The sequence below is a fragment of the Amia ocellicauda genome, chromosome 16 (genome assembly GCF_036373705.1).
Source record: "Amia ocellicauda isolate fAmiCal2 chromosome 16, fAmiCal2.hap1, whole genome shotgun sequence".
Taxonomy (NCBI): domain Eukaryota; kingdom Metazoa; phylum Chordata; class Actinopteri; order Amiiformes; family Amiidae; genus Amia; species Amia ocellicauda.
Genome location: NC_089865.1, coordinates 1,308,799 through 1,336,748, shown reverse-complemented (window position 1 = coordinate 1,336,748; position 27,950 = coordinate 1,308,799). Strand labels below are relative to the sequence as shown.

General features: G+C 46.7%; 3 protein-coding genes across 4 annotated transcripts; 2 read left to right on the top strand and 1 right to left on the bottom strand.

Moving 5' to 3' along the window:
* Positions 1-452: 452 nt before the first annotated feature.
* On the top strand, positions 453-7,424 carry LOC136711245 (putative methyltransferase DDB_G0268948). The gene is made up of 7 exons (XM_066687357.1): positions 453-716; positions 2,409-2,580; positions 3,329-3,489; positions 3,635-3,848; positions 3,963-4,063; positions 4,200-4,337; positions 6,804-7,424. Exons 2-7 carry the CDS (start codon positions 2,470-2,472, stop codon positions 6,892-6,894), a joined length of 816 nt encoding a protein of 271 aa, XP_066543454.1. The 5' UTR covers positions 453-716; positions 2,409-2,469; the 3' UTR covers positions 6,895-7,424.
* Positions 7,425-8,582: 1,158 nt separating this feature from the next.
* LOC136711244 (ubiquinone/menaquinone biosynthesis C-methyltransferase UbiE) lies at positions 8,583-15,838 on the top strand. Of its 2 annotated transcripts, none has more exons than XM_066687355.1 (6): positions 8,583-8,838; positions 9,513-9,673; positions 10,589-10,802; positions 10,906-11,009; positions 11,565-11,702; positions 13,465-15,838. In XM_066687355.1, the coding sequence occupies exons 1-6, from the start codon at positions 8,728-8,730 to the stop codon at positions 13,562-13,564; spliced, it is 828 nt and encodes a 275-aa protein (XP_066543452.1). In that variant the 5' UTR covers positions 8,583-8,727; the 3' UTR covers positions 13,565-15,838. The 2 variants fall into 2 exon arrangements, with proteins under 2 accessions (XP_066543452.1, XP_066543451.1); XM_066687354.1 differs by having other exon boundaries at positions 8,587-8,838; positions 9,510-9,673.
* Positions 15,839-17,659: 1,821 nt separating this feature from the next.
* Positions 17,660-26,315, bottom strand: LOC136711737 (uncharacterized). The gene is made up of 9 exons (XM_066688188.1): positions 26,230-26,315; positions 25,302-25,382; positions 24,864-24,959; positions 24,576-24,736; positions 24,383-24,466; positions 24,121-24,283; positions 22,689-23,483; positions 20,214-20,310; positions 17,660-19,991 (listed from the first exon to the last, which is right to left on the bottom strand). Exons 3-9 carry the CDS (start codon positions 24,945-24,947, stop codon positions 19,891-19,893), a joined length of 1,485 nt encoding a protein of 494 aa, XP_066544285.1. The 5' UTR covers positions 24,948-24,959; positions 25,302-25,382; positions 26,230-26,315; the 3' UTR covers positions 17,660-19,890.
* Positions 26,316-27,950: the final 1,635 nt, after the last annotated feature.

Below are 27,950 nucleotides of genomic sequence, written 5' to 3'. Positions count from 1 at the left end.
GATTAGTATGCAGTTAAGTAGTGCATACGAATATATATATTAGAATTGTATTTATGGTTTATGAAAATATAATTAGATTTTTTTTAATACTGGGGTTCTGGTCTTTAAACAAGTCGCTATAATTGATATCTAATCACGTGATCCAGCGCTCCACTACAAAGCCACACCTCAAAGCTGGTGAATATATGAATATGCATGAGACGCGTCTGCTAAGACATAATTAATGAGGAAGGGACGGGGACGGGCAGATGCCAGGTAGACGGATGAGCGACTCGTACTCACAGTGACGTGTACGAGGCGAGAATCGTGCTGACGTGTGACGTCGTGTGGTCCAGCGCAGCGGCCCCTCCATCAGAGGAGCGTCACTTCCGCAGAGACAGAGAAAAACCCCGGAAGTCTCGCTATCCCACAAGTCCCCGGCGCAAGGCATGACGGGAGGAAGGGCCCGGTACTGGGAGCAAGGAACAGAGGAGCAGCCATAGAGAGTGCACCGCTGTAGTGGACGCGGCCGGCGGCTTTAAGAGGTCAGACCACCCCTTCCCTCTCTCTCATTGGACGTGTCCCGAGGCCACCGGGGCGGGTGGAGGGGCCCACGGAAGGGTCTGCTCAGCGGGGAAGTGACACTTTCTCTCGGTCCGCGGCCGGCCTGTCCTCCGGGGATCGGTGCCCTTCTCAGCCGTCAGTTAACGCCGTGTGTTTGGTGACATCCGTCTCAGGTAAAACGGGCAGCGGAGTGTGTGTCCGTGGCGTCGTGCTGCCTGCTGAGCCATGTGTGACGTGTAGGATGTCATGTGTTTGTGTGATGTGTTTTTGTGATGTTGTGTGGTGCTTCTGTTTGTGTGATGTGTAACATGTTTGCATGATGACGTATGGTGTTTCATGTATGACGTGTGATGCGTGACGTATGGTGTGTCATGTATGACGTGTGATGCGTGACGTATGGTGTGTCATATATGATGCGTTTGTGAATTGTCTGTGTGACGTGAGGTGTTTGTTATGTGTTCGTGTGATGCGTGACGTATGATGTGTGAGGTGTTTGTGTGATGCGTGACGTGAGGTGTTTGTGTCATGTGTTCGTGTGTTCGTGTGATGCATGACGTATGATGTGTGAGGTGTTTCTGTGATGCGTGACGTATGGTGTGTCATATGATGTGTTTGTGATTTGTCTGTGTGACGTGAGGTGTTTGTGATGTGATGCGTCATGTATGACGTGCGATGTGTGAGGTGTTTGTGAGGGCCGTCGGGGAGAGGGAATGACGGGCCCGGACTGCTGTAAAGCCACGCACGTGTTAAAAGTGTGTTTATTAAACATCTTCTGCAATCAGTCAAAAGCCAATCGATCAAACCTTTCCAGATTTTGACTGTGTGCTCGTTTGTTTTGTGATTTCTCTTTTCTTGTAGCTGCAGTTCCCTATCCCCATGAAGTCCTATCGAACAATATTTAATGAATAAAATCACCAGATCAGAGGTTTCAAATGAAGGGTGTGACACTGTTGACTGCAGCTGCACGTGTTGTTAGAGTTGTGTTCTTGTAGTTATGACCTTCCCATGTGGATGAGGAACAAAAATGGGTTATTTTTCATTGTAACACAGTGGTGTGTCTGTGTGCGTGTGTGTGTGTGTGCATGTAAACACAACAGCCTAGGAGAGGATTAGTACAGCCTGCCAAGAAATATGGGCATGTCCCTTTGGATCTGAATTATATGTGCGAGCCTGTTCAAGGTTATTAAACTGAATAAAAATATAAACACAACCTGTAAAGTGTTGGTCCTGTGTTGATCCCAAAGGTTTTCCACACACACAAAAAGCTAATTTCTCTCCAGTTTTGTGCACAAACGTGTTCACATCCCTGTTAGTGAGCATTTCTCCTTTGCCAAGATAATCCACCTGGCAGGTGTGGCACATCAAGAGGCTGATTAAACTGCGGCTCGTCCTCGCCAGGGTCTGGACCCGGCTGCAGCTCTGTGTGACATTCGGTCTGCAGCCAATCACATGCTCCTCAAAACCTGAGACTTCAAATCCATAGATTAGGGCTTAAAGAATTTATTTCAATTGACTGATTTCCTCATGAACTGTAACTCCGTCAAATCGTTTAAATTGTTGCCTGTTGCGTTGATCTTGTTGTTCAGTGTACACATCTCTGTAGTGAATGAATAAATATGAATGTGCATGTATATCATCGTCATCGTCACGAGCCTGGCTGGGTGAAGACCAACCCCAGATTCTTCTCATTTCATCCTCCCATCCTTTATGTGGTCTTCTAGCTTGTTTTGGGATCCGCCCCCTGTCTTATTTTGTCCTTCTCTGGTTTTGCGTGCGTCTGCAGACTTGTTGGGGGGGGGGGGCTTCAACGCCACTGACTCACTGACTCACTCACTCCCCCTTATCATCACGACAATGATTAACAGGCATATCTGAAAGCAAACCCGCCTGTTGCCACTGAGTCATTGCTCCAAGTCTGCAGGGACGATGGCCACCCGCATGTTCGAAGGGAAGCACCATGCCACGCTCTACCAGAAGTACCGCTTCGCCCCCCCCGACGAGCTCAAGACCCTGATCCTTGACTATCTGGACAAGAAGGTAAACGACTCGTCTGTTGTCCGCAGCGAAACCTGTTTCCACTGCAGGAACCTCTGTGCTGCGATTATCCACAGCAAGGGGATAACGTTGTTTGTATGGATCTGCCGTCTGCTTACCTTCGATCAGATGAGAATGAATAAATAACCCCAGGTCACAGGTTTTCATTTCGAATGCAATGTTGCAATATTGGTCATTGTCGTGCACTGCAGCCCAGTTTGTGTTGTGCAGGGAGAGGGGCTCTGCGCTGCCTGCGGTATCTGTGTAAAGAGAAGCCTTGCAATGGTGCGGTAAAGCACTTTCTGTTGTAATCACTGACTTTAATGGAGTTCACTGATGTGGGTCACTGTCTGGCAGGACGACTGTAGATGTAAATAATCTACCTGCCGTCACCAGACGATGCTTCTCATACAATGATTAAGCTTGATGTACCAAAGACCTGATACTCAGGGGGTCAGAAGAGATGGAGTTTGACTCTCCCGGCACTAAAGCACTAATTGCACTTGCATGTTTTGTCCAGTCTTGTCCTGTGTTGTAACCCACGCAGATGTTTCTGAACTCCCTCTCGGAGTGTCACGCACATCTGCAGCTCTGCTTTGGGTCTCAGACTCAGGTTCCTGTAGATTAGAAATGACTCATTTCCGATCGCTGATGCCTCTGTACCAGCCCGAGACTGTAGCGACACTGGCCCCTGTGCTGCACCTCTGTGGCCCTCGCACTTTCCCTTACCTGCCCTGTGTGTGTCCCACAGAAAGGGCCGCCCCACCTGCTGGCCGTGGACCTGGGCTGCGGGACGGGTCAGAACACGCGGCTCATGGCCCCTCTGTTCAAGGAGATGGTCGGCATCGACGTCAGCGAGTCCCAGGTGGAGGAGGCGAGAGCCGTGCCGGGATTCCCCAACATCACCTACAGGTCGGTGTGTGGAGACGCGGGCACTAACCCCCAAGCAGTGTCTCCGTGCCTCAATAATAGGGTCCCAGCGTGTCCCAGCGTGTCCCGGAGTCTCCCAGTGTGTCCCAGCATGTCTCAGTGTGCGACGCCCCCCGTCTCTCCTCAGGGTTGGCACGGCCGAGAAACTGCCCTTCCCGGACGGCTCGGTAGACGTGATCTTGGCTGCGTCGGCCGCGCACTGGTTCCACACCGAGAACTTCGTCAAGGAGGCGGGCCGGGTCCTCAAGCCCCTTGGCTGCCTGGCGCTGATGGGCTTCGGCAAGAACATGGAGTACCACTACGGGAACTGCGAGGGGCGGCTGACCGACATTTTCAACGAGGTGAGCCGGGCTCGGGCGATCGCGGCGGGTTGGGGGCCTTGTTTTCAGGACGAGACTGCGCTGTGCAGGGAGGCCCCCCGGTGCATGTAAACTCACCCCACCTCTGTCCCTCAGTTCACAGATGCCCTGCTGCCCTACACCAGCAAGCAGGTGGCCATCGCGGACAGCGCGCTGCAGGAGGTGCTCGATGCCATCCCCTTCCCCGAGAAGGAGAGGTAGGGACACCTGGAGGTAAAAGCGGATCCTCTCGCAGTCCTGTGCTGTGGTCTTGTGTCGGGGTGATGCCAGCTCTGGCCGAGTCTCTCATCTGCTCTCTCTCTCCATCTTGTAATCCCGCTGTTTTGGGCTCAGGGTGGACAACCTGCCGGTGACGTACAAGGTGCCGGTGCAGAACGCAGTGGGCTTCTTCGAGTCCTTCTCCATGTTCCAGGCCTACGAGAGGGCCGACCCGACAGCTGCCCGGGCCCTGCTGGAGACCACACAGCGCAGGTACTGCCCCCCCGCTCCCTGTCGCTGTCCTCTCATTGCTTTAGGCACGCCACTCTTTAAATCGCTATACACGCTACCGGTCAAAGGTTTTAGAACATCTCTGGTTTATATTGAAATTCATGCAGTTTAATGTCTCATTATACTCTGAAATTATAGCTTAGAACAAATAAACGATTGGAGATCATGGAATCGTTTTCCCCTCTGGGACCCTTAAAACAGCACCAAATCCGTGTGCTTCTCTTTAATCCCATGCGTGCTCTTCACTGTTGTGTTGTTTGCCAAGTGTTTGGTATCCAATGAACGCTGAGACTCTCAGCTTTCTAACGATGTGAAGCACCCCCCCCCTCGACATTTACCCCCCACCTCCGCATTCTGAAATGGGGGGGCGGGGGATACTTGGTCTGAGTAGGAATACAAAATCTCAGAAAATATTGACAATTATGACATATTCTGGAACAAGACAGTCTACTGATCAAAACAAGACCATCCACGTTTTGGTAGAAGCAACACACACCCGTAGAGAGCTCAACATGTCAGGATGGAAAACGAGTTTACATCACTGGATCTGAACCAGAACATCAAATAATATACACTCACCTAAAGGATTATTAGGAACACCATACTAATACTGTGTTTGACCCCCTTTCGCCTTCAGAACTGCCTTAATTCTACGTGGCATTGATTCAACAAGGTGCTGAAAGCATTCTTTAGAAATGTTGGCCCATATTGATAGGATAGCATCTTGCAGTTGATGGAGATTTGTGGGATGCACATCCAGGGCACGAAGCTCCCGTTCCACCACATCCCAAAGATGCTCTATTGGGTTGAGATCTGGTGACTGTGGGGGCCAGTTTAGTACAGTGAACTCATTGTCATGTTCAAGAAACCAATTTGAAATGATTGGACCTTTGTGACATGGTGCATTATCCTGCTGGAAGTAGCCATCAGAGGATGGGTACATGGTGGTCATAAAGGGATGGACATGGTCAGAAACAATGCTCAGGTAGGCCGTGGCATTTAAACGATGCCCAATTGGCACTAAGGGGCCTAAAGTGTGCCAAGAAAACATCCCCCACACCATTACACCACCACCACCAGCCTGCACAGTGGTAACAAGGCATGATGGATCCATGTTCTCATGTGCAAATTGTAGCCTCTTTTTCCTATTTGTAGTGGAGATGAGTGGTACCCGGTGGGGTCTTCTGCTGTTGTAGCCCATCCGCCCCAAGGTTGTACGTGTTGTGGCTTCACAAATGCTTTGCTGCATACCTCGGTTGTAACGAGTGGTTATTTCGGTCAAAGTTGCTCTTCTATCAGCTTGAATCAGTCGGCCCATTCTCCTCTGACCTCGAGCATCAACAAGGCATTTTCGCCCACAGGACTGCCGCATACTGGATGTTTTTCCCTTTTCACACCATTCTTTGTAAACCCTAGAAATGGTTGTGCATGAAAATCCCAGTAACTGAGCAGATTGTGAAATACTCAGACCGGCCCGTCTGGCACCACAACCATGCCACGCTCAAAATTGCTTAAATCACCTTTCTTTCCCATTCAGACATTCAGTTTGGAGTTCAGGGGATTGTCTTGGCTAGGACCACACCCCTAAATGCATTTAAGCAACTGCCATGTGATTGGTTGGTTAGATAATTGCATTAATGAGAAATTGAACAGGTGTTCCTAATAATCCTTTAGGTGAGTGTACACTGGATTAATCGTTAGGCTGTTCTGAACAAAACAAGACTATTTTCAAAGAAATCTGATCAAAACTGAGTGATCTGTGACCGTCTGAATGAAACCCCCCCGGAGCAGACTGCACGTTTCCCCCCCGGGCTCTGAATGACGGGGCGACACGGACACTGTGAATCGGATGTGTTTGAGAATGAGACGCGCTGGTAGCCAAGAGAATGAGCTTTCAAACGATGTGCGCATTGTAGGAACACAGTGTCACTTCAATGCACAGGAGCTGCGTCACACTGACAAACAATGCTTAAGAGGGTGTAGTAACACAGTGTGTAACTCTGAAATGGACATTATTGTTCAGTTTTTGGGAACCTGAACTTGTTTTTAACCTCTGGCAGTTTAGCGCTTACCTTTGTACCATTTCAGGTTATTCACTGGACTTGAACTGCTTACATTTCAATACAAACTGGACAAATGGGCTGTTCTAAAACTTTTGACCAGTAGTGTATATGTGTCCTGTTTCTCTATAATGTTTTTGTCAGTTCCGTTGCCTTAAAGACAGAGATCTGAATTTATGAGCAGCTTCCCTCATGCTGTGTGACCTACAAAATGTCTCAATTTCATAGTATAAACATTGTGCCGTACGAGAGAAAACACACAACACTAGGAGCAAAAGGAGAGCCAATATGAAGCGCTGGGGCTCGATTTCAGTTCAAGTAGAGCGCTATCGGCACAGAGGCTGGCTCGTGGCCGCAGGCGTCAGCTGTGCCCTGGATTCTCCTGCAGGTTCCTGGAGGAGATGGGAGACGTGTCCCCTGAGATGGAGCTGGACGTGGTTCTGAAGTACTTCTGTGTCCTGGCTTGTAAGCCTCGCTGACCCCGAGCAGGACCAGAGCAGGACGGGCGGGCTGGGCGTCTCTGTCGGGATGCGGGAGCTGTAGTTTTAATCGGGCCGCTCCTGTTAGTTCAGTGGCGCTTGCTCTGTCCGTGTGTGAGACTCAAATCCCTGCTCTTGTTGATCACATGACATGTATCAGGACCTTCACTGTTTAATTAAGGAGCTCCTCGATCTTAGTTTCTTTTTCCTGTTCTTTATAAATATCTACACATGTATCTTCTACTCTTCCCTTGGAGGAAGGCGTTGACCGAAGCTGATCACAATAAATACACTTTCCTCTTCTAATATAAATAAGTATTTATCTCCTAAACGCAAACCTTGCCTCCCTGTCTCATCTTCGCCCAGAAGGAGTGACCATATCGAACTCACAGGGCGGCACAGTTTGCGTTGGTGAACAGGTGATTTGAGTTTTCCCCCGATCGTAATACCAGGATTGAGTTCTGGGGGCTGCGAACGGCTGATCAGGAATGCTGATTTTACCACGAAAAACAATAAAAACAACATTGAAACTGTTGGCTCCTGGGTGTGTTCTTGGGGAAAAACGTGAAATATCTTCTATGATCAAGACGCCAACGTCAACAAAGATGCTGGCAGGGACTGTGGGGTGGGACTTCTCTATTGCTGGTCTGCTATATTATAGATCTCCACGGATGCTTAAAGAGGTCCGTCGCACACAAACACTTCAGTTTGCCAAACGAGAAGGACCAACCGAGGCCAACAAACCCATTAAGTGTGTGCAGCTTAAAGAGTGCATAAGTCAGGCTGTAATATATAATGTGTCTCAACGGTAGCGCAGTCCCTGCAGAGGCCCTGACCCCTGGACCACCGGACCGGTCTGAGTGTCTGCTGCTGGACTGCGCAGGTTCCTGTAGGACTCCCATTTGTATATAAATGGGATATATTTCAAGTAAATTTTATTCTGTAATACATACTTTTATATGTTGAAAATATATTGACGGAATTAACCTCGGCCTACAGTTTATATCAATGTAAAGAATTAAATAAATAGTTTCCAATAGACGGATGGGTTCATGCTGATTTGAGTGACCACACAGCGTATTTTATTAAAATAAATTATCCTTTGAATATCATAGTGTGGAGTAATGGTCGGGTCGCTGGAGCACAGGGTCGTGGGTACAATCCCAGGTGGGATGCTGCGGTTGTACCCTTGAGCAAGGGACTTTACCTAGATTGCTCCAGTAAATGCCTAGCTGTATAAATGGGTAAAAAATAATGTGATACCTTGTAAAAATTGTAAGTCAGTCTGGATAAGGGGGTCTGCTGAGAAATTTGGTAGTAATATACAGTGGGGGAAAAAAAGTATTTGAGCCCCTGCTGATTTTGTATGTTTGCCCACTGACAAAGAAATGATCAGCCTATCATTTTAATGGTAGGTGTATTTTATCAGTGAGATTATAGACAGATCATTTCTTTGTCAGTGGGCAAATGTACAAAATCAGCAGGGGATCAAATACTTTTTTCCCTCACTGTATAGTGGCTCTCAAAAGTATTCAGTAGTGGATGCTTTTGGGGGGTGAATACTATTTACTGTCATGCAGGGAACTCGCATGTCCTTTGAACATCAGTCCCACCCCGTGCCCTGTCTGTCCGATTCACCCAGAACAGGCGCTGTGCAAACACGTGCCTCTGCTCTGCGGGAGGGGGAGGAGAAAGTGCAGCTGCGTCGCATGGCCTCGCTGGGGTTAATCAGCAATCGCGCCTCCCAGGTAAATACCTTCCTGGATCACAGTTCACTGAGCTGACATCCCAAAATACGAGAGGACGCAGGAGAGAGGGGAGCACGCCGCAGAAATGTCTCACCGTCTGTTCGAGGACAAGGCGCAGGTCTCCGCTTACAAGAGACACCGGGTTTCGCCCCCAGAGACGATCATCGGCGCCATCATGGGCTTCCTGGAGAGCAAGGTAAGGGCGGCGGCAGGTACCGACCCTGCCACTGCGCACAACCTGCGAAACACGTTCTCTGTTCCAGGGTGAAAAGGTTCAGGTCCCTCAGTCTCTCAGTAGGACATTCCCTTCAGACCTGGAATAAGTCTGGTTGCTCTCCTCTGAACTGCCTCTAGAGCAGCGATATCTTTCTTGAAGTGTGGAGCCCAGAACTGTCCACAGTATCCAGATGAGCTCTAACTAGTGCATTGTACAGTCTGAACATCACTGCCCTTGTTCTCAACTCTACACTTTTGACAATATACCCTAGCATCGTGTTTGCCTATTTTAGTATCATCTGCAAATGTGACAAGTTTGCTAACGATCCCAGAGTCCAGATCAGATGGTTTGATGGTACAGATTCTCTCCTGTATGCGCTGAGTATCGCTGGCACATTTTCACTCTAGTCATCTTTTGCAAGTTAATCTTTTTAACGCACATTTTCAGTGTGAGGCGAGTGCTTGGACTTTGCACATCTGTTTGCAGAGCAATGATGTGTCGCTTTGAATTAAGTTACAGATTAATGGTGCTGTGTGTGTGTGTGTGACTGACGTTCGCTCTGTCTCTCTCTGTGCCATGCTGCGTTGCCTGTGCTCTCTCGCTCTCCCTCTGTGCTGTCTATCACTTCTCTGTATGTCTCCCTCTCTCAGCAGAAGGAGAAGCCCTTCACGCAGGCGCTGGATGTGGGCTGTGGCTCCGGGCAGGGCACTGTCATGCTGGCCCCTCACTTCCTGGAGGTGGTGGGCACAGACATCAGCCCTGCCCAGCTGGAGGTGGCAAGGGCAGAGTGCCACCCTGCTAACGTCTCCTACAGGTTAGAGGGAGGGGCTGATGGCACCACTGCTCCTCGAGGCCCCGCACCACAAACTGACACTGTTTGACCAACAACATTTTCTTTTTCTAGCCTCATAAACGTTCAAACATGATCTGAAGTGGTTGTGAACAAAGACACAATGCGATTAAAATATCTTTGAGATGTATTTTATATGTATATAATGCACACACACACTTTTAAAAGGATAGAACGAAAGCTGTGCCGCATGTGACTGAACGCATGGCTTCCTATAGGGACTCTGGTTGATTGACAGTTTTAAAAGGAGAAGAAGTGGGTGGAAGAAAAGAAAGGAGAATCGTACATTCTTGTTTTGTGTCTGGAGGCTTTCATTCTTTCCCACAACTATTGAATGTGTCCCTCGGCAGAGCAGGCTAGAGGCCAGACGGGCTCAGCGGAGACAGCCCTGTGTGTGTGCGTGTGCGTGTGCATGCATGCATGTAAAGCAGGTCAGGCCAGTGTGGTGGCATTGCTCCCCCCCCCAGTCCTCCACACAACAATGCCCTTGTTTTCCCAGCTCTCGTCCAGCTTCTCTGGGCCCCGAGGGAGCCCAGCTTCACTGCCCACTTACAAAAGCCCCCTCGGCAGGGTGGCATTGCCTCTGGCGTTCTCTCTGCCCCCCACACCCCTCCGTTCTCCCGGCTGAGGGACTCAACAGCACCCCACTTCTTTTTCTCCTTTTTGTTTCACAGTCACAGAAGTAATTGTGTTTGTGCGCTGAATACATTTAGTTATGTATTAATTATATAAGTGCTGTAATGCATGTGTGTGCGTGTTTGTGCATGTGTGTGCGTGCATGCATGTGTGCCATTAAAGCAGGTCAGGGCGGTGTGGTGGCATTGCTCCCTCCCCCAGTCCTCCACACAACAATGCTGTAATATGTGTATGTGTGTGCAGGGAGTGCCCGGCAGAGGAGCTGCCGTTCCCGGACGGCTCGGCGGATCTGGTGACGTCCATGACGGCGGCGCACTGGTTCGACTGGCCGCGCTTCCTGTCCGAGGCCTGCAGGCTACTGAAGCCCGGCGGCTGCCTGGTGCTGCTCAGCTACACGATGGACATGGAGCTGCGCTACCGTGACTGTTCGGACCGCCTCAACGCCGTCTGCGCACAGGTGGGCCGGTCGGGCAGTCGGGGGCCTGTTTCTCACTTGTGCACCTTCAGACCTTCACGTAAAATGCACGCAGTCACAGCTCCTCCTGGGGTTTTCCACGCAGTTCTACGAGGCTCTGAGGCCGTACCGCCCGGCTCATCTGGGCCCCTGCTCTCGGCTCCTGTACCGGGACATGTACGAGTCGGTGCCCTTCCCTGACAAGAAGTGGTAAGAGCCCACTCTCTCTCTCTTTTGCTCTCACTCTTGCTCTATCACTCTTAAGAACAAAAGAACATAAGACAGTGTCCAATGGAGAGGAGGCCTGTCGCCCCATCGTGCTCGTTTGGTGTCCATTAATAACTAAGTGATCAAGGATCCTATCCAGTCTGTTTCTGAATGATCCCACACTGTCTCTTCAGCCACATCGCTGGGGAGTTTGTTCAGATTGTGACAACTCTCTGTGCTCTCTCTCTCTCTAAATATATATATACATAGATATAAGCAGGATTGTATAAGACGTGGACAGGAATGACAGATGATTTAACCATGTGATCAAGGGGCATGTGTCTGTATGTGTCTGTGGACCGTGTCAGTGTGTTTTTGTTATTGTGTGTGTTTGGTTGGCTTGTGTAGTGCAGGAGTGTGTTGGGCACGGTAGTCAGTATCTGAGTCCATTGGTGTCTTTATCTGTCTGTGTATATGCTAGATTGTGTGGGATTATGTGTGTGTTACGGCTTGGCCCGCTGTGTGTCCAGATGTGATGGGGTGTGTGTTTATGTCCAGGTGTGATGGGGTGCAGCAGTGGTGCTCGATGCCGCTGTCCCGGTTCATGGGGATTGTGGAGTCCTTCACCAGCTACCAGCTGCTCCTGAAGAGAGACCCCCGTGCAGCGCAGGCTCTGTCTCACGGGTTCCAGTCCAGGTGAGGTCCCACACGGCCTGCATGGGTTCAGTTGCTCCCAGGAGCCGCTGTCTAAAGCCTGTTAATGAAAACAGTCATTTGTATTGTAATTGTAATTAGCAACTCACAGGTTAGGTCATAGTCTGGATTTGGTTTGTGCTCATCTCAGTAAAACCAGACATTATTATTATTATTATTATTACAACCCCAATTCTGAAAAAGTTGGGACAGTATGGAAAATGCTAATAAAAACAAAGAGGAGTGATTTGTAAATGTACTTTGACTTGTATTTAAACAAAAAACGTATAAAGACAAGGTATTTGATGTTTTACCTAATCAACTGCATCGTTTTTTTAAGGTAAACATTACATTTAAAATTGATGCATGCAACACGTTCCAAAAAAGTTGGGACAATTTAGGACTAATAGTTAAAATAAGAAGGTGATGTGAAACAGGTGAGGCAATCGTGTAATCATAGTATATAAGGAGCCTCCAAAAAAGGCCTCGTCCTTCAAGAGCAAGGATGGGTCGAGGCTCGCCAATCTGCCAACAGATTCGTCAGTGAATCCAACACTTTGAGAACGACATTCCCCAAAGACAAATCGGTGGGATTCTGGGCATTTCACCTTCTACAGTGCACAATATAATTAAAAGAATCAAGGAATCCGGTCAAATCTCAGTGCGTGAAGGGCAAGGCCAAAAACCACTTCTGAATGCGTGTGATCTCCCATCCCTCAGACGTCACTGTCTTAAAACCGTCATGAGTCTGTAATGGATGTCCTGACATGGGCTCGGGAATACTTTGGTAAAGCTTTCTCAGTCAACACCATTCGCCACTGCATCCACAGATGCAAGTTAAGGCTTTACTATGCAAAGCAGAAGCCACATCAACACTGTCCAGAAGTGCCGCCAGCTTCTCTGGGCTCGGTCTCATCTGGGATGGACAGCAGCACAGTGGAATCGTGTTCTGTGGTCCGATGAGGTAACATTTCAATTAGTTTTTGGACAAAACAGCCGTCGTGTTCTCCGGGCCAAAGAGGAAAAGGACCATCCAAGCTGTTACCAGCGTCAGGTCCAAAAGCCAGCATCTGTCATGGTATGGGGGTGTGTCAGTGCCCATGGCAGGGGTAACTTGCACATCTGTGAGGGCACCATTAATGCAGAAAGATATGTACACATTTTGGAGCAACGTGCTGCCATCCAGATCTTGTCTTTTCCAGGGACGTCCCTGCATTTTCCAGCAGGACAATGCCAAACCACATTCTGCCCGGATTACAGGCACATGGTTGCGTAGGCAGAGTGCGGGTGCCAGCATGGCCTGCCTGCAGTCCTGACCTGTCTCCCATTGAGCATGTGTTGCGCATTATGAAGCGCAAAATAAGACAACGAAGGCCCCGTACAGTTGCGCAGCTGAGGAAATGCTTAATGGATGAATGGGGGAAAATCCCGCTTGCTAACCAACTGGTGTCTTCAGTGCCAAACACTTAAGTGTTATTAAAAGAAAAGGTGATGTTACACAGTGGTAAACAGTCGACTGTTTGGAGATTTGAAATGAGTGTATATTTTCAGAAATAAATTAATCAAATAATGTGTTAATAATGTGTTTTCAATATAGTACAGGGTGAATTGAATTTTCAAATGACTCTTTTTGTTAGTTTTTTTGCATTTTCCATACTGTCCCAACTTTTTCGGAATTGGGGTTGTATTCTCTTGGCTGTTGTCTTCCTATAACTCCGAATCCTCGCTGTCCCGATCACATCTCGCCTCCTCTGTCTCCTCACAGACTGCTGGAGCTCATGGCCGTCTCCTCTCCTGACACCGTGGTGGACGTCGCCACTAATTATTTCTATTTCATGGCGTGTAAACCGGCCGCTGCCGACTGAGTCGCTCTGTTTTACATTTGTAATGTCTTTCACCTGTGCCTGGGTCTGTGCTGCTGCAGAATAACGACGCTCCGCCCGACTGCAGTGCTGAGCGACAATCTCATCTCCCCCGTGCCTGGACTGTCTGTGGCAATGAACACACACACACACACGCACACACACACATATGAGTTGCACTATGTCCCTGTTTGCAGTGTGTTGTTATAACAGCTCTGAGCCGCCGTGTAGGGACAGTGACGAATAAGCATTTTAAAATGGAAAAAAATTATAGCTCTTTGTACCTTAATTAGAATGTTATGAATATATTTCAAAAAGTTTTATTTCTGAAAAAAATCATTTATACTTTATTATAAATCATATGATTTCTAGTATCAGAAATGTCAAACCGGTTTTTTTCAGCATAGAGTGGGTTATAAGTATTCATAGTTTGATCTCAACAAACATATCCAGCCCCACAAAAATAAATAAATAACAATTAATCTCACATATTTGGGCTTTTCTATCGACATCGGCGCATTGTTTGAAGCTGCAGAGTGAACAATGCTGGGAAATGTCTGAAAATGCTTTCTAGTAAAAATGATGATTATTGTTGTATCTTTAACTCAAGGACACAGACTTGTGTATTTTTACAAGAATAATCTGTGTCGTCCTGCTTGACTGATATTGCTACTCGGAGTGACACGCTGTGACATTTCATGTGGGATGATCTCTAAAGAGAGTCTCTGCAGCAGAGATGCACTTAAAAATCATTCTGTATTTAACCCAGAGTGAGAGTCACTACATGCATCATTTTCTTAATTAACAGTAAATAATCAGAAGTGAGACGTCACTTTGATGTAATACAATTCCACTCGAGGCACAGGCTTTGATAAAACAGTGGCTGTAAAACATTTTAAGATTTAAAAACATTAACGTTATCATTTTCAGTAACTATTTTTAGGTGATACAGGAACCATGTAAACATGCCATTAAAAAAATGGCAACAACAACGTTGTAACTCATTTATGACATGAGGTCAATTCAATTAACAATTCAACAGAATAAAAAGTATGTTAAACGTTTTGATATCATATAATTTTAAATATATAGGAATTACGCAATTTCTGAACTTGGATTGAAATATTCTCTTAAAACGTGCAAATTGCTTCATGGCATAAACATAAATTAAAACAATAATGACCATGTTGCCGTTTGCTTGTTATTTAAGGACATCCACACAGACAGAATTTGCATTAAAACTACAGAAGTAATATTATAAACATGTTAGTGTGTTATTAAGACAACACGCCTACACGCTTACAAATATTCCTAAAAACAAAAAAGCATATAAGCAAGTCACTCCAGATAACGAGTGACATTGTTGGATTACGGAAAGTGATCGTTTTCCGGTATGAAAAATACAAGTTTTAACTTATGAATCAGGCAATTACTTAACCATTTATATAAATGTATTACTTAGACCTACAACTATTCAATGTCATCTTTCACATTAAAAACACAATAAAAATAATAATAAAAAAACAATATTATAAATGCTTTGTAAGTGTTGTCCAGTATGACACAGAATTCTGTACCCTAGTGCACCAGCGATCGAAAAGGTCAAATTATCAACATTTTAGGAGAGACTGACTAAACTTTCTGCTCAGTCTGGGGTCCTTCACACTCTTCTGAATGATGCAACGTGCGTCACATGGCTGGCAAAATGTGTGAAATGGGTGAAAACGCTCCTGAGTGTCTGCTGTCCGGAATGACATTGGAAGAATCTCAATCTGGGGACAAACGTTTTTTTCATGTAAAAATGAAATTAAGAGTCTTTGCAATATTTTAATACATAAGTACAAACACTCACACAATTATGCTCAACTGTTAGATCTCAGGTTTTATAGTTTTTTAATGAGTATTTGTTACATTTTTGAATTTTCATTTGAGGTGTGGACAGTTATCCAGTATGACATTTTGGATGATTGGAGATTAATAGCTGCTAAAATTTTAAATACTCATGAAAAATACTTCTATTAGTGAATAACTCGGTGAATAAAGTGCTCTGAGATCGGCCTGCATGCTGTACAGAGGCTACTCGTCCCCAGACACTAAATTAATCAGGAGAATTAACCCTGCTCTGGTACCATGAAAAAAGTTACGTTGACAGTACCATTGGAGTGGGGTCACAGAGACCCCATGGTACCACAGCAGGGTAAAGGCAGCCTTAATCCTTCACTTGGATCACATGTAAATGACTGATTCTTATATTGTTCATTAAACTATATGGATTTATTTTCCGCGTCTTGTTGATTATCTCTTCAGCCTGCCGAACACCGCAGACTCCAGCCGACTGCACCCAGTTGAGGCAGGAGTGTCACCGTCGCTCTGCCACGCTGCCGATGTCAACAGAGCAGCGGGTCACGGGTTTACACTACCCGCCTGTCCGAGTTCAGGGGAGTCCAGTTCAACGCACTTAGTGAATTCCCAGATAACGCCACCGCATGCCCCAGTGCAAAAGGGTCGTCACGATCACGTCAGTTATCTAACAACGGAAAAAGGTGCCAGTCTTCAAAATGGTAAGCTTTAGTCTCGCGAGACGTGTCAAGGCGTGTCTGTTCATCGGTGGAGTTTCAGCATGAAGCCCTGATGTGAAAATCACAAACTTATTCAGAGATTACGGCGTCATATTGTAGAGAAGCCACAGCATTATAAAGAAGTCTGTTTTATCAAAACAGCTGGGAGTCTTGATATGAAAGCATGAGTGCGGACATCACACGGTATGTCTGTTATACAGGTAACGAGCTGAGATTAGGAGCACTCCCTTTAAGAGAGTCTCAGCTCGTTACCTGTATAAAAGACACCTGGGAGCCAGAAATCTTGCTGATTGATAGGGGATCAAATACTTTTTTCCCTCACTGTAAAGGATCTGCTGCTGACGTCTTGGTGCCAGATACCACAGCACACCTTCAGAGCTCTAGTGGAGTCCATGCCTCGACGGGTCAGGGCTGTTTTGGGACCTGCACAATATTAGGCAGGTGGTCATAATGTTATGGCTGATCGGTGTATATATGTGTGTGTGTGAGAGAGTCTGATTGACTACACGACTGCCGGGGTCCCTGCGGTAGACTGCTCTTATGACATGCAGGCTGGATATCACGGCCCTTCTGAACACTGAGTTTCAGCCCTTCCTCCACTTTGCTCACATTTTAATAGTTAGCAACTTTTACGTATAAAGAATGAAAAGGCAGTATAAACGACCTGAACTTGAGAAAATACTGAATATGCACAAAATTAAAAGAAATGTAATACAGAAAATGTAAATTGAAACTTTCAGTAATCAAATGTTCTCAGTAAATACTACTCCTACACAAGACCAAGTTTCCTGCATTACAGAATAGATCAAACGTATTATTTAAAGAAAAGATGAATGTAAAGATTGAATAAATACAATTATTAAGTTTTAAAGGTGTTAGTGTGTGTATGTCTGCGTGTGTGTAGGTGTGTGTGTGTGTGTGTCAGTGTGTGTCTGTGTGTTAGTGTGTGTCTGTGTGTGTATGTGTCTACGCGTGTGTCAGTGTGTATGCGTCTGCGTGTGTGTCTGTGTATGTGTGTGCGTGTATGTATGTGTGTGTGTCTGCGTGTGTGTGTCTACGCGTGTCAGTGTGTATGCGTCTGCGTGTGTGTGTCTGTGTATGTGTGTGCGTGTATGTATGTGTGTGTTAGTGTGTGTCTGTGTGTGTATGTGTCTGCGTGTGTGTGTCTACGCGTCTGCGTGTGTGTGTCTGTGTATGTGTGTGCGTGTATGTATGTGTGTGTTAGTGTGTGTGTGTCTGCGTGTGTGTGTTAGTTAGTGTGTGTTAGATAAATAATCTCCAGTCTCAGCATCTCGGGGGAGTGAGACCTATCTAGAGAGATAAGCGCAGGGAGACACAGTCACACTAGAGTCACACCGGATCATGTGTCAGTCAGGCAGGTCTGTAGTGAGATAGGGTTAACCCTAAACGATCAGGCACAGAAAATAGAGATGGGCTACTAATGGAGAAAACCGATCAATAAATGAATAACATAACCATAACAACAGGGGGAATTATAAAGACCAAACCGACACAGTCGAATATTTGAACGTTTTATTAAGAACTTGCTTCACCAAACACTTTACACGGTCCTTCCACAAGACAAGAGTCCTGAGGGTATAAGACTCATTGTCTGCATCTCAGTAATGCACAATGGTGTTGAAACATGCACAGTGCACTGCAATACATGACATTATATCGATGCGATAGATTTGACTATTTCGCTTTTCTATATACAGTTGTAACAAAACATACACAGCAACAGAAATAGGGTCTGCAATATATTCATATTTCACACTGCTTAATGAATTGTGTAAAATGCTCTGTGGGCTTATTGCATATATCAGAGTCATTTTAAACTCCTCTTGAGGAGACCTAGGAGTAATAAGTGGCTCTGTTGGGTTGGGGGTCTGAGCTCAGGCATCTCCAGAAGCCTCTTAACGACCTTCTCTGTTTCAAGAGCCGAGTTTAGCCATTTGGCATCCCTTTTAACTGCATGTAGTCTCAGCATCTCATATATTGTACTATATATTGTACGTGTCTCAGGATATAATATAGAAGTCTCAGCATCTCAGTATATATTGTATGCGTCTCGGTATATAGTATATAATATATACCGAGACTTATATACTATATACCGAGACATGTACAGTATATATGGAGATGCTGAAACTTATATACTATATACTGAGATGCCGAGACTTACATGCGCCTCGGTATATAGTATGCAAGTCTCAGCATCTCAGTATATATTGTACGTGTCTCAGCATCTCAGTATATATTGTACATGTCTCAGTATATAATATAGAAGTCTCAGCATCTCAGTATATATTGTACGTGTCTCAGTATATAATATAGAAGTCTCAGCATCTCCGTATATATTGTACGTGTCTCAGTATATAATATAGAAGTCTCAGCATCTCAGTATATATTGTACGTGTCTCAGTATATAATATAGAAGTCTCAGCATCTCAGTATATATTGTATGTGTCTCGGTATATAGTATATAATATATACCGAGACTTATATACTATATAGCGAGACATGTACAGTATATACGGAGATGCTGAAACTTATATACTATATACTGAGATGCCGAGACTTACATGCGCCTCGGTATATAGTATGCAAGTCTCAGCATCTCAGTATATATTGTACGTGTCTCAGCATCTCAGTATATATTGTACGTGTCTCAGTATATAATATAGAAGTCTCAGCATCTCAGTATATATTGTACGTGTCTCAGTATATAATATAGAAGTCTCAGCATCTCCGTATATATTGTACGTGTCTCAGTATATAATATAGAAGTCTCAGCATCTCCGTATATATTGTACGTGTCTCAGTATATAATATAGAAGTCTCAGCATCTCAGTATATATTGTACGTGTCTCAGTATATAATATAGAAGTCTCAGCATCTCAGTATATATTGTATGTGTCTCGGTATATAGTATATAATATATACCGAGACTTATATACTATATACCGAGACATGTACAGTATATACGGAGATGCTGAAACTTATATACTATATACTGAGATGCCGAGACTTACATGCGCCTCGGTATATAGTATGCAAGTCTCAGCATCTCAGTATATATTGTACGTGTCTCAGCATCTCAGTATATATTGTACGTGTCTCAGTATATAATATAGAAGTCTCAGCATCTCAGTATATATTGTACGTGTCTCAGTATATAATATAGAAGTCTCAGCATCTCAGTATATATTGTATGTGTCTCGGTATATAGTATATAATATATACCGAGACTTATATACTATATACCGAGACATGTACAGTATATACGGAGATGCTGAAACTTATATACTATATACTGAGATGCCGAGACTTACATGCGCCTCGGTATATAGTATGCAAGTCTCAGCATCTCAGTATATATTGTATGTGTCTCAGCATCTCAGTATATATTATATACTATATACCGAGACGCATGCAAGTCTCAGCATCTCAGTATAGATTATATTTGTCTCAGTATATAGTATTTAATATATACAGAGATGCCGAGACACATACAATATATACGGAGATGCTGAGACTTGCATGCGTCTCGGTATATGGAATACAAATCTCAGCATCTCAGTATATATTATACACGTCTCGGTATATAGTATATAAGTCTCAGCATCTCAGTATATAGTGTATAGGGTACTTATACACTATATACTAAGACACTACATATGGAGACTCTCACACATAGTATTCTCTAAGACGCACGCACACGCACACGCTAGGGGATACTTCCTGGCATTACTCCCTCACATCCGCCCTGCAGCAACACAGGCGGAGGAAGAAGTTGGAGAGGCGTTTCCACCTGGACAGTCTGGCCTGGCTCGGCACCTCCGCAGCATCTGAAACACAGAGACACACGTGTCAGCGTCTCTGTCCCCTGCATCGCCTCCCCACACCGTCCCGTCGGCCTGGACTCTGGGTCCAGTTCAAAGCTCAAGCGTTGCAGGAGACGACAATGTCTACAGCTGTGAAACATTTTCAAAAGGCCCTGATGAAAACCAACGAACCACAGGACAGAAACGCTGGCTTCCCACGGAGAGACTCCTCTCACCAGAACATACCTGCGGGGTGATGCTCAGAGCCGTCCTGTCCAGGATCCTCGTCCTCTACGGGCTGCTCGGATGCTGCGGTCTGGGTCTCTTGCTGTGACGGAAGATTCTGTGTGCAGATAGGACAGAGCAGAGTCTCAGTACACGGTCACCATGTGTCACGTGTGGCCGTGTGACACTCGGGGGGGAGGGGCTAAAACACAGGGCTGCAGCCGAACCGACACACAGAGCCGACGACAGCACAGAGCAGTCCGCCGTGCGTCCGCCTGCCGGCTCCCTGCGGGACATTAAAGCCGACGCCGGAGACAATCAAACCGAGCTAAAGACACGATCGCAGCACAGAGTCGTGCACAGAGCCTGGCCACAGGCAGGCGCAGTCACAGATCATATGGGAAGTCATGGGTGACCTGACCGTCTAGTACTGGCACTGTGTAATTGTCATACAAACGGTGATTAACGTCATAAGTGCGTGAACAGTAATGCTGCGAAATGATTTCCTGTTCATAAAACCTGCCTCATTTGGTCCCGAGGTGCCTTGATGTGGCTCCGACTGTCCGGCTCAGACTGTGTGGATCTCTGCACAAGTCACAATAGCGACAGGATTACATGTCCATCACATTGCACACAACCGCGGAGCAGCAGCACGGCGCATATTGAGTACAGGAGCGCAGCAGCGCGGCTCTAGCGGACAAGCGCAGCGCTGCACACCGTCTGCGTTACTGCGCCGGGCCGAGTGCTATGCACGGCTCAAGTAGATTTATTAGGCGAATGACACCTAGCAGACGGACTCTACAGCTCAGAGACACGTGTGAATCATGCCACTGATCTGTGAGGTCTGAGGACTCGCTCCCGGAGACAAGCGGCTCTAATTGAACCTGCTCCTTAACTGGGTAGAAGCGCGAGCTGTTCTGCACAGCGGCGCTGACTAGGGGACTGGATGCTGCTGACCAGGGGATAAAATCGACTTCACCAGAAATACACGAGGGTGCGTAAATGTGTGGTGAACATGTCACTATTATTATTATTAAATTGTATTTCTTGGCAGACGCCCTTATCCATGACATTTATTCAGGAAATTAATCAAAAGTAATTAAAATTAATGGCGTCATTAAAAGTAATTGTTTTTAAGCTACAATGTAAAAGTCCGTTTCTCTGTCATCTGCACTCTGACCACTGCTCTCTCCGCAATGCATAACCCGACACCTGCTTTATCAGCTGAGCGCCAGGGCTGAGGGGTCCTTTGGTTTGGGTCAAAAATATCATGTCTAGGGATGATGACAGACCGTAACGTCCTTCCATTGCTCAGTACCTGCACGCCAGCAAAGACGCGATGCAAACAAAACACGTTTCTCTTCAGCAGCAAAAATGCACGTCTCCATCGCAAATCGTTTCCCCATAAATTAATACGTTGTAATTGATGCAATTGATGAATACTTATCAAACATAAGAACTTTGTTAAATAAATATCCATGTAAAAATGCATTATTAGAAGACGTATGGAAATGGCATCATAACAGCAGACCTGTCAACTCTCGTATTATTGTCCCGACATTATCACAACTGTTCATTGTCACAATTTCAAACTAACTATAAAGGTTGTGACGGTTTGTTTATAAAGGAATATTTTGCAATTACAGCTGTAATTGACAGACAAATATGTTTTTCTTTCATTTTTTATACATTTTCATTCAATTGCAGTTTAGCAATGTGAGCTGCAATGAAAATGCCTGAACGTTAGCGTCCTTGTGGCAATGTTTTCCGGTCACAACAGCGAAATACAAAATGTACAAGACCTACCCATCTAGCTAATTTATAAACGATTGACTCTTCCTCTCCACACCTCACTCAGACTGCCGCTCTGCGTTCGGAAACACACCTGTGCGTTTGAGTTCCAGTGAATACAGAATAAAGAGCAGTGGCTGCTGTGTGTGTGTGTTCATGTGTTTGTTGCTCCTCTTTCCTTTCCTGTCATTGCTAGTTTCGCAGAAGGGCGTTTGGCTTTTAGGTGGGTTAACATCCCAGCTGTAGATTCGTGGTAGTTTAATTGCACTGCACATATTATACACTCGTGTGCTTCTCTGTAAGGAAGCCATGGGGCGCGTTGTAGCGCAGATGTCCGCAGACATGCGCAGACCTGCAGAATCCCACTGATTGTGCGAATATGAACGCAACTATTAGAACTCAAGCACTTTTTGAAACGGATCGACCAATACATTATGAGAAATTAAAACAAGTGAAGTTCCTGTACACTTGTTGCCTGGTAAGATTGACAGATTTACCCACCACTGGCTAAATCGACCTGTGTTTGGCGGATGTTCATTGTATTCCCTGCTGCTGACCCTTCGGTCAAGTCATCCTCAGTTATCTGGCGGCCGCGTTGAGGAGCGGGCGCTCTCTCACTGCCAGCAGAAGGACAGCGGGCCGCCCTTCGGCTCAGCCGGTGGCTGCACGTACTGCAGCTCCAGGACTGGGGCGCATGGTACTCACCGCTGTGGGCGTCTCCTCAGGAGCTGCGTCCTGCTCCTCTTCCGCCACAGACAGCTGAACCTCCGTCAGCACGACTGCTAGTACTGCCTCCTCCTCATGGCGCTCCCGGGGGACCGGCTCCTCCTCATGGCGCTCCCGGGGGACCGGCTCCTCCTCATGGCGCTCCCGGGGGACCGGCTCCTCCTCATGGCGCTCCCGGGGGACCGGCTCCTCCTCATGGCGCTCCCGGGGGACCGGCTCCTCCTCATGGCGCTCCCGGGGGACCGGCTCCTCCTCATGGCGCTCCCGGGGGACCGGCTCCTCCTCATGGCGCTCCCGAGGTACCACGATCACTGGCGCAGGCACTGGGGTGGGCAGGGTTACCGGTGCCGTCTCAGTGGGGGGCACGATCACTGGCGCAGGCACTGGGGTGGGCAGGGTCACCGGTGCCGTCTCAGTGGGGGGCACGGTCGGTGGCGCAGGCACTGGGGTGGGCAGGGTTACCGGTGCCGTCTCAGTGGGGGGCACGATCACTGGCGCAGGCACTGGGGTGGGCAGGGTTACCGGTGCCGTCTCAGTGGGGGGCACGATCACTGGCGCAGGCACTGGGGTGGGCAGGGTCACCGGTGCCGTCTCAGTGGGGGGCACGATCACTGGCGCAGGCACTGGGGTGGGCAGGGTCACCGGTGCCGTCTCAGTGGGGGGCACGGTCGGTGGCGGAGGCACAGGGGGGGGCGGGATCGCCGGTGGCGTCTCCCAGGGGGGGGGCATCGCTGGCGCCGGCGTGGTCAGGGGCTCAAGGACGGGAACCGGACTCTGGAATGAAATGAACGCACATAAACACACACAGCGCACGAACACGCAACACAAGCCAGCGGAGCCGTCTGACTCGCCCAGTTCAGTGCCGCTTTTCTCTGTCTTTCCTACTTTAGTTAAGAGCTGCAGTGATTGTTTATGTGGTTACTTGTTTAGCGAAGAATTGTGCATCTCGCATATGGGCCCAATTAGCGCCATACTTGCACCTGCATTGTAGTAAGAGCAGCGACTGTTTGTTAGTTACAGTACTTGCAATATTAGCCCTTTTAATCCCTGTTAGATAGCATTTCAGAGTGTTATCATGCTTCTTGTGTTATCGGTTGATTTCCTCCTTGCTCCCTTTCCTGTAGCCCTTGACTGTGACCTACATCTTGACAGGACTTCGCTTTACTTTCCAGGATGTAGGACCTCACTTACTGTACTGAACTGTGTAAATTGGAAGTTGTAAAATGTATTATATCTTGAATTGCTTTGTATAATGTAAATCTGAATTTGTAAATGTTTGATGCCTTTACCTAACTGTAATTTTGCACTTATGTTGCAAGTCACCCTGGATAAGGGCGTCTGCTAAGAAATAAAAATATTATTATTAATAATACACACACACACTCTCTCCCTCCTTCTCCCTCTCTCTCACCAGTGGGGTGGCTCCACAGTCCAGCAGGCAGCGGATCAAGTCTGGATCCTGCATCTGTTGAGCCTTCTTCATGGCCGTGCACTTCTCAAAGTTCCCCTGGTCCATGTCTACCCCAGCTAGGGACCAGGCCCGCAGCAGGTCTTGGTCCCTCTTTTTCACGGCACTAGGAAACAGAGACAGAGAGTCAGCGTGGGACGGCGCAGCACAGGGACTCGGCCCTGAAGCGGAGGCGCGCGGACAGACCCACGTGGGCCGCACTCACCTGACCAGCTCCATTCCCAGCTTGAAGGGGGCGATGCTCACGGGGGCCTCCTCCCTCCGCAGGATCTGGATGATCTCAAAGTGCCTGGGAATACAGGATTACACGTCATTACAAGCCAACAGAAACACACAGCACAGTGCGTACACCGCCCAGCACTACCACACAACACACAGACACACAGTACAGTGCTGACCTGTGCTTGACTGCCACGCGCAGGGGCGTGTGACCGAAGTGGTCGACAGCAGCAGTGTCTGCCCCGATCTCAAGCAGGTACAGGACCATTTCCTTCCTGCCCAGCTCGCAGGCCTTGTGCAGCGCTGTGACCCCCTCTCTGTCTGCCTTGTTCACATCCGTCTGAGAGAGAGAGAGAGAGTCATCCATATATCCATGTTTCCATATCTCCCTACGGAGAGAGGATAGAGACAGTACAGACACTGATGGACTGGATCTGCTTATCCGACAGTCCATTTCTCCGTCTTACCAATTTCAGCGTCTTCTTTAGTGACTCAAGCTCATTCTTCTCAATTGAGCCACACACAGAGGGCTTTCTGACCTCAGAAACCATCTTGTCCCCCTCCTGAGAGAGAGAGAGTACAAAACATGTTAGTGTTAGTGTGTTTATCTGCCGCCTGCCCACCCGCCTCATATCCCCATATTTCAGATTTCATTCAGTGAGAAGCCGAGCGGCGGGATTCCCTCCTGCGACTCTCGCGCAACCTTTCGCGTTTCAATCTTGTGAACATTTTTTTTAAATTGTATTTTATCAGGCACAAAGTCTGCGGAATAATTGATATCGTACCTTATTTTGTATTAATGTACTATAGAAAACTGATAATTATTACTAATGTTGTGTTAGTCATGGCAATAAAGCAGCTTTAATTGAAAATGTAAGCAAGAGAGAGAGCGATGTACAGTGTACCTCCTTGGTCTTTGGCTTGGGATCTTCTTGTTTCTTCACCACGCCGCCCCATCGTGGGAGACTGGGGTCCCGGGGGATGCCCTGCATGCAATGGAGAACATTTGAACACAAACGCATCAGACTCAGCACAGCGCAGCACAGGGGCGCCATGCAGCTACGGGTTTTGGGGGCACAGCTGGAAAACGGATGAGGATTGCCATGAGTGGTTGCTAGTTCATGCCTTTAACTACATGTATAGGCTGTTCCAAGTTACTTTAAATGTCCTTTAATGTTCCTCAAAAAATGCAAAAGTACTGATAGTACTACAGAACAAAGTTTTTAACGTTTCTTCAATCCCGTAACAATGCAGTGGGCTTAAAGCACTGTCTCAACCCTGTCCCAGAGGAGCCCCTACCCTGCTGGATTCTGCTCAAACTGAGCTCAATTACTCAATTGAACTAATCATTTCCTAAATCAGAGCCTTTCAACGGGTTTGAACAGTGGGGTTCATCATCATGATGGACCAGCAGTGCAGTGACTGACAGCGATGCTCCAACATGTCCGAGTTATGTGGCGTTTCTGTGAACACGTTTATAGACGCAGCTCATAAACAGCAGAGGCATCAGACCGCGACTAGGCCTGCACTTGCATTTCCTGTGTTAGTGAGCAGATCGCACGACTGCCGGTTTAAAACGCAACATCACGTCTGACATTTCGGAGAAAATACTAAATAAACGGCCTGTGCATCTCAAACTGCCGCGGAGCGAGCGAGTAAAGTGCGAGTAACATCCCCGGCAGCGGCGCCTGCGCGGACGGGTCTGTGGTCGGAGGACATCGCGGTCAATGTCGGGCCTTTTTGTCAGCATTTTATCGCGGGGGCTGCGGGGGGAGCAGCCAGAACACTGAAGAAAAACGTATCGACATCAATTCATGAGAAACGTGAACTTACAGGGTCCTTCTCTGTCCAGAAGACCCTCGCAGGAAGAGGCGTCCGCACCACCTCATGTCCGGCGCTCAAGCTACGGCTCAGAACGCGCGCAGGGGCTTATATAGCGGCCCGCTTTGTGACGTCACACACCGCCCTGCAGGGGCGTGGCTAAGCACACAGCGTAATTAGAGACTCATCTGAAGGCGCTATAAAATAAAGGCTGAGGAGCAGTAATTGCTGTATTTGGGCTACATTTGTATCTGTGTTGTGTATTCATGCTACTGTAGCCAGTAATATTATTTTCTGTAGTATTGTATGGATTTACATAATATGAAGCTAGAATGAGCTGAAACTTGAAATAAATGAAACAGAACTGAAATAAATGCTTTCACTTGAACTTTGTTTCTTTGTCATGTTTCTTAAGGTGAGACACTACAGGCAAACATTGTGATTTCACTTCCATATGTCGTTTTTCTTGTTCTGGGATATTTGGCAACTAGACCTGCCATACTTTCATAATGTATACATCCATCGCCAATGATATAAATCCTTGGTGTGTATATTTGTATCCCAAGTCGTCAATAGCACTTGGCATAAATGTGGCTCCTGAAAGCATTTCTCATGTAGAAGTTCAGCCACTAATTTTAAAACTCTCCCTATTGAATCACATATCTTTCAAACGTTTGATTTGCAAGGCATATACTACTCCATCTATGGCCATTTCCCTTGTAGGCATTGAGCTTCGTGTTGAACTAAATACAAGTGAAACCCAAGCATACAAAAAATCCTATTACAAGTGTACTGTTTTAGATTTTGTCAATTTAGAAGTTGTATATCAATAGTCAATTAATTTGTGTGACATTAACGGTCATATTTTATGGGAAATACATTGTAATTGCATGTTTTTATCTGCCTTTTTCTCAAAATGACCTCTTTCTCATGCGCCAAATAGTTTTCCTCCGTGTAGGTACAGTTACATTATTCCACACACTGGTCCTTAGGACTGAAGTCAGACGTATCAGAGGCTTCTTTAAATATATTGTGTCAGTCTGAATTGAAGTGGCATTTTATCTGTAATTCGATGCAAGTTGACAAATGGAATAGTGTGGGCAGGGAGAGAGAAGAAGAGGAGAGGGAGAGGGACAGGAGGGGGCGTGTACATCTTTCTTAGATGGGGCTGCACCACACTAGAGAGCAGGAGCACAGCAGGACGTTTACTCTGGCAGGAAGGTGTGGGACAGTGTGGTGCTGGACAGGATCAGTGAGACGGACAGTATCTGTGTGTGTGTGTGAGACTCACATCTTCTCTCTCTCTCTCTCTCTCCCCAATGCAGCGCTCATGTGTATGAACTCTCTCTCTCTGTGTCTCAGAGCTGGCGTGTGACGCGGCACAGGAGGCCCTATGTTTTTCTGTGTCTGTGTATCAGGCCCTACTGTAATACATGTGTACTGTACATGTATTCCCTCTTTTCAGTCAATAGACAACGTAACTAAATGTGTCCAGTGTCTTGCTTATACAAAAAAAATATATAGACTCGATAGACTGGATAGGATCCTTGATCACTCAGTTATTAATGGACACCAGACGAGCACGATGGGGCGAATGGGCTCCTCTCGATTGTAAACTTTCTTATGTTCTTATATATATTTCTTTGAAACTCAAGATGCTGTAATATTTATTTGAATATATCCATGATCTCAGACCCAGAATAATATGATTCTAGCATCTAGGTAATTAGTAC

Excerpts from the sequence above, each read along its gene's own strand:
- LOC136711245 (XM_066687357.1), top strand. The coding sequence starts at position 2,470 with ATGGCCACCCGCATGTTCGAAGGGAAGCACCATGCCACGCTCTACCAG. Across the intron at positions 2,581-3,328 it reads TTGACTATCTGGACAAGAAG|AAAGGGCCGCCCCACCTGCT; the intron begins GTAAACGACTCG and ends TGTGTCCCACAG. Across the intron at positions 4,064-4,199 it reads CCCTTCCCCGAGAAGGAGAG|GGTGGACAACCTGCCGGTGA; the intron begins GTAGGGACACCT and ends TTTTGGGCTCAG.
- LOC136711244 (XM_066687354.1), top strand. The coding sequence starts at position 8,728 with ATGTCTCACCGTCTGTTCGAGGACAAGGCGCAGGTCTCCGCTTACAAG. Across the intron at positions 8,839-9,509 it reads TGGGCTTCCTGGAGAGCAAG|CAGAAGGAGAAGCCCTTCAC; the intron begins GTAAGGGCGGCG and ends TCCCTCTCTCAG. Across the intron at positions 9,674-10,588 it reads CCTGCTAACGTCTCCTACAG|GGAGTGCCCGGCAGAGGAGC; the intron begins GTTAGAGGGAGG and ends ATGTGTGTGCAG.
- LOC136711737 (XM_066688188.1), bottom strand. The coding sequence starts at position 24,947 with ATGGTTTCTGAGGTCAGAAAGCCCTCTGTGTGTGGCTCAATTGAGAAG. Across the intron at positions 20,311-22,688 it reads CTGAGGAGACGCCCACAGCG|AATCTTCCGTCACAGCAAGA; the intron begins GTGAGTACCATG and ends ATCTGCACACAG. Across the intron at positions 19,992-20,213 it reads CTCTGAGCATCACCCCGCAG|ATGCTGCGGAGGTGCCGAGC; the intron begins GTATGTTCTGGT and ends TCTGTGTTTCAG.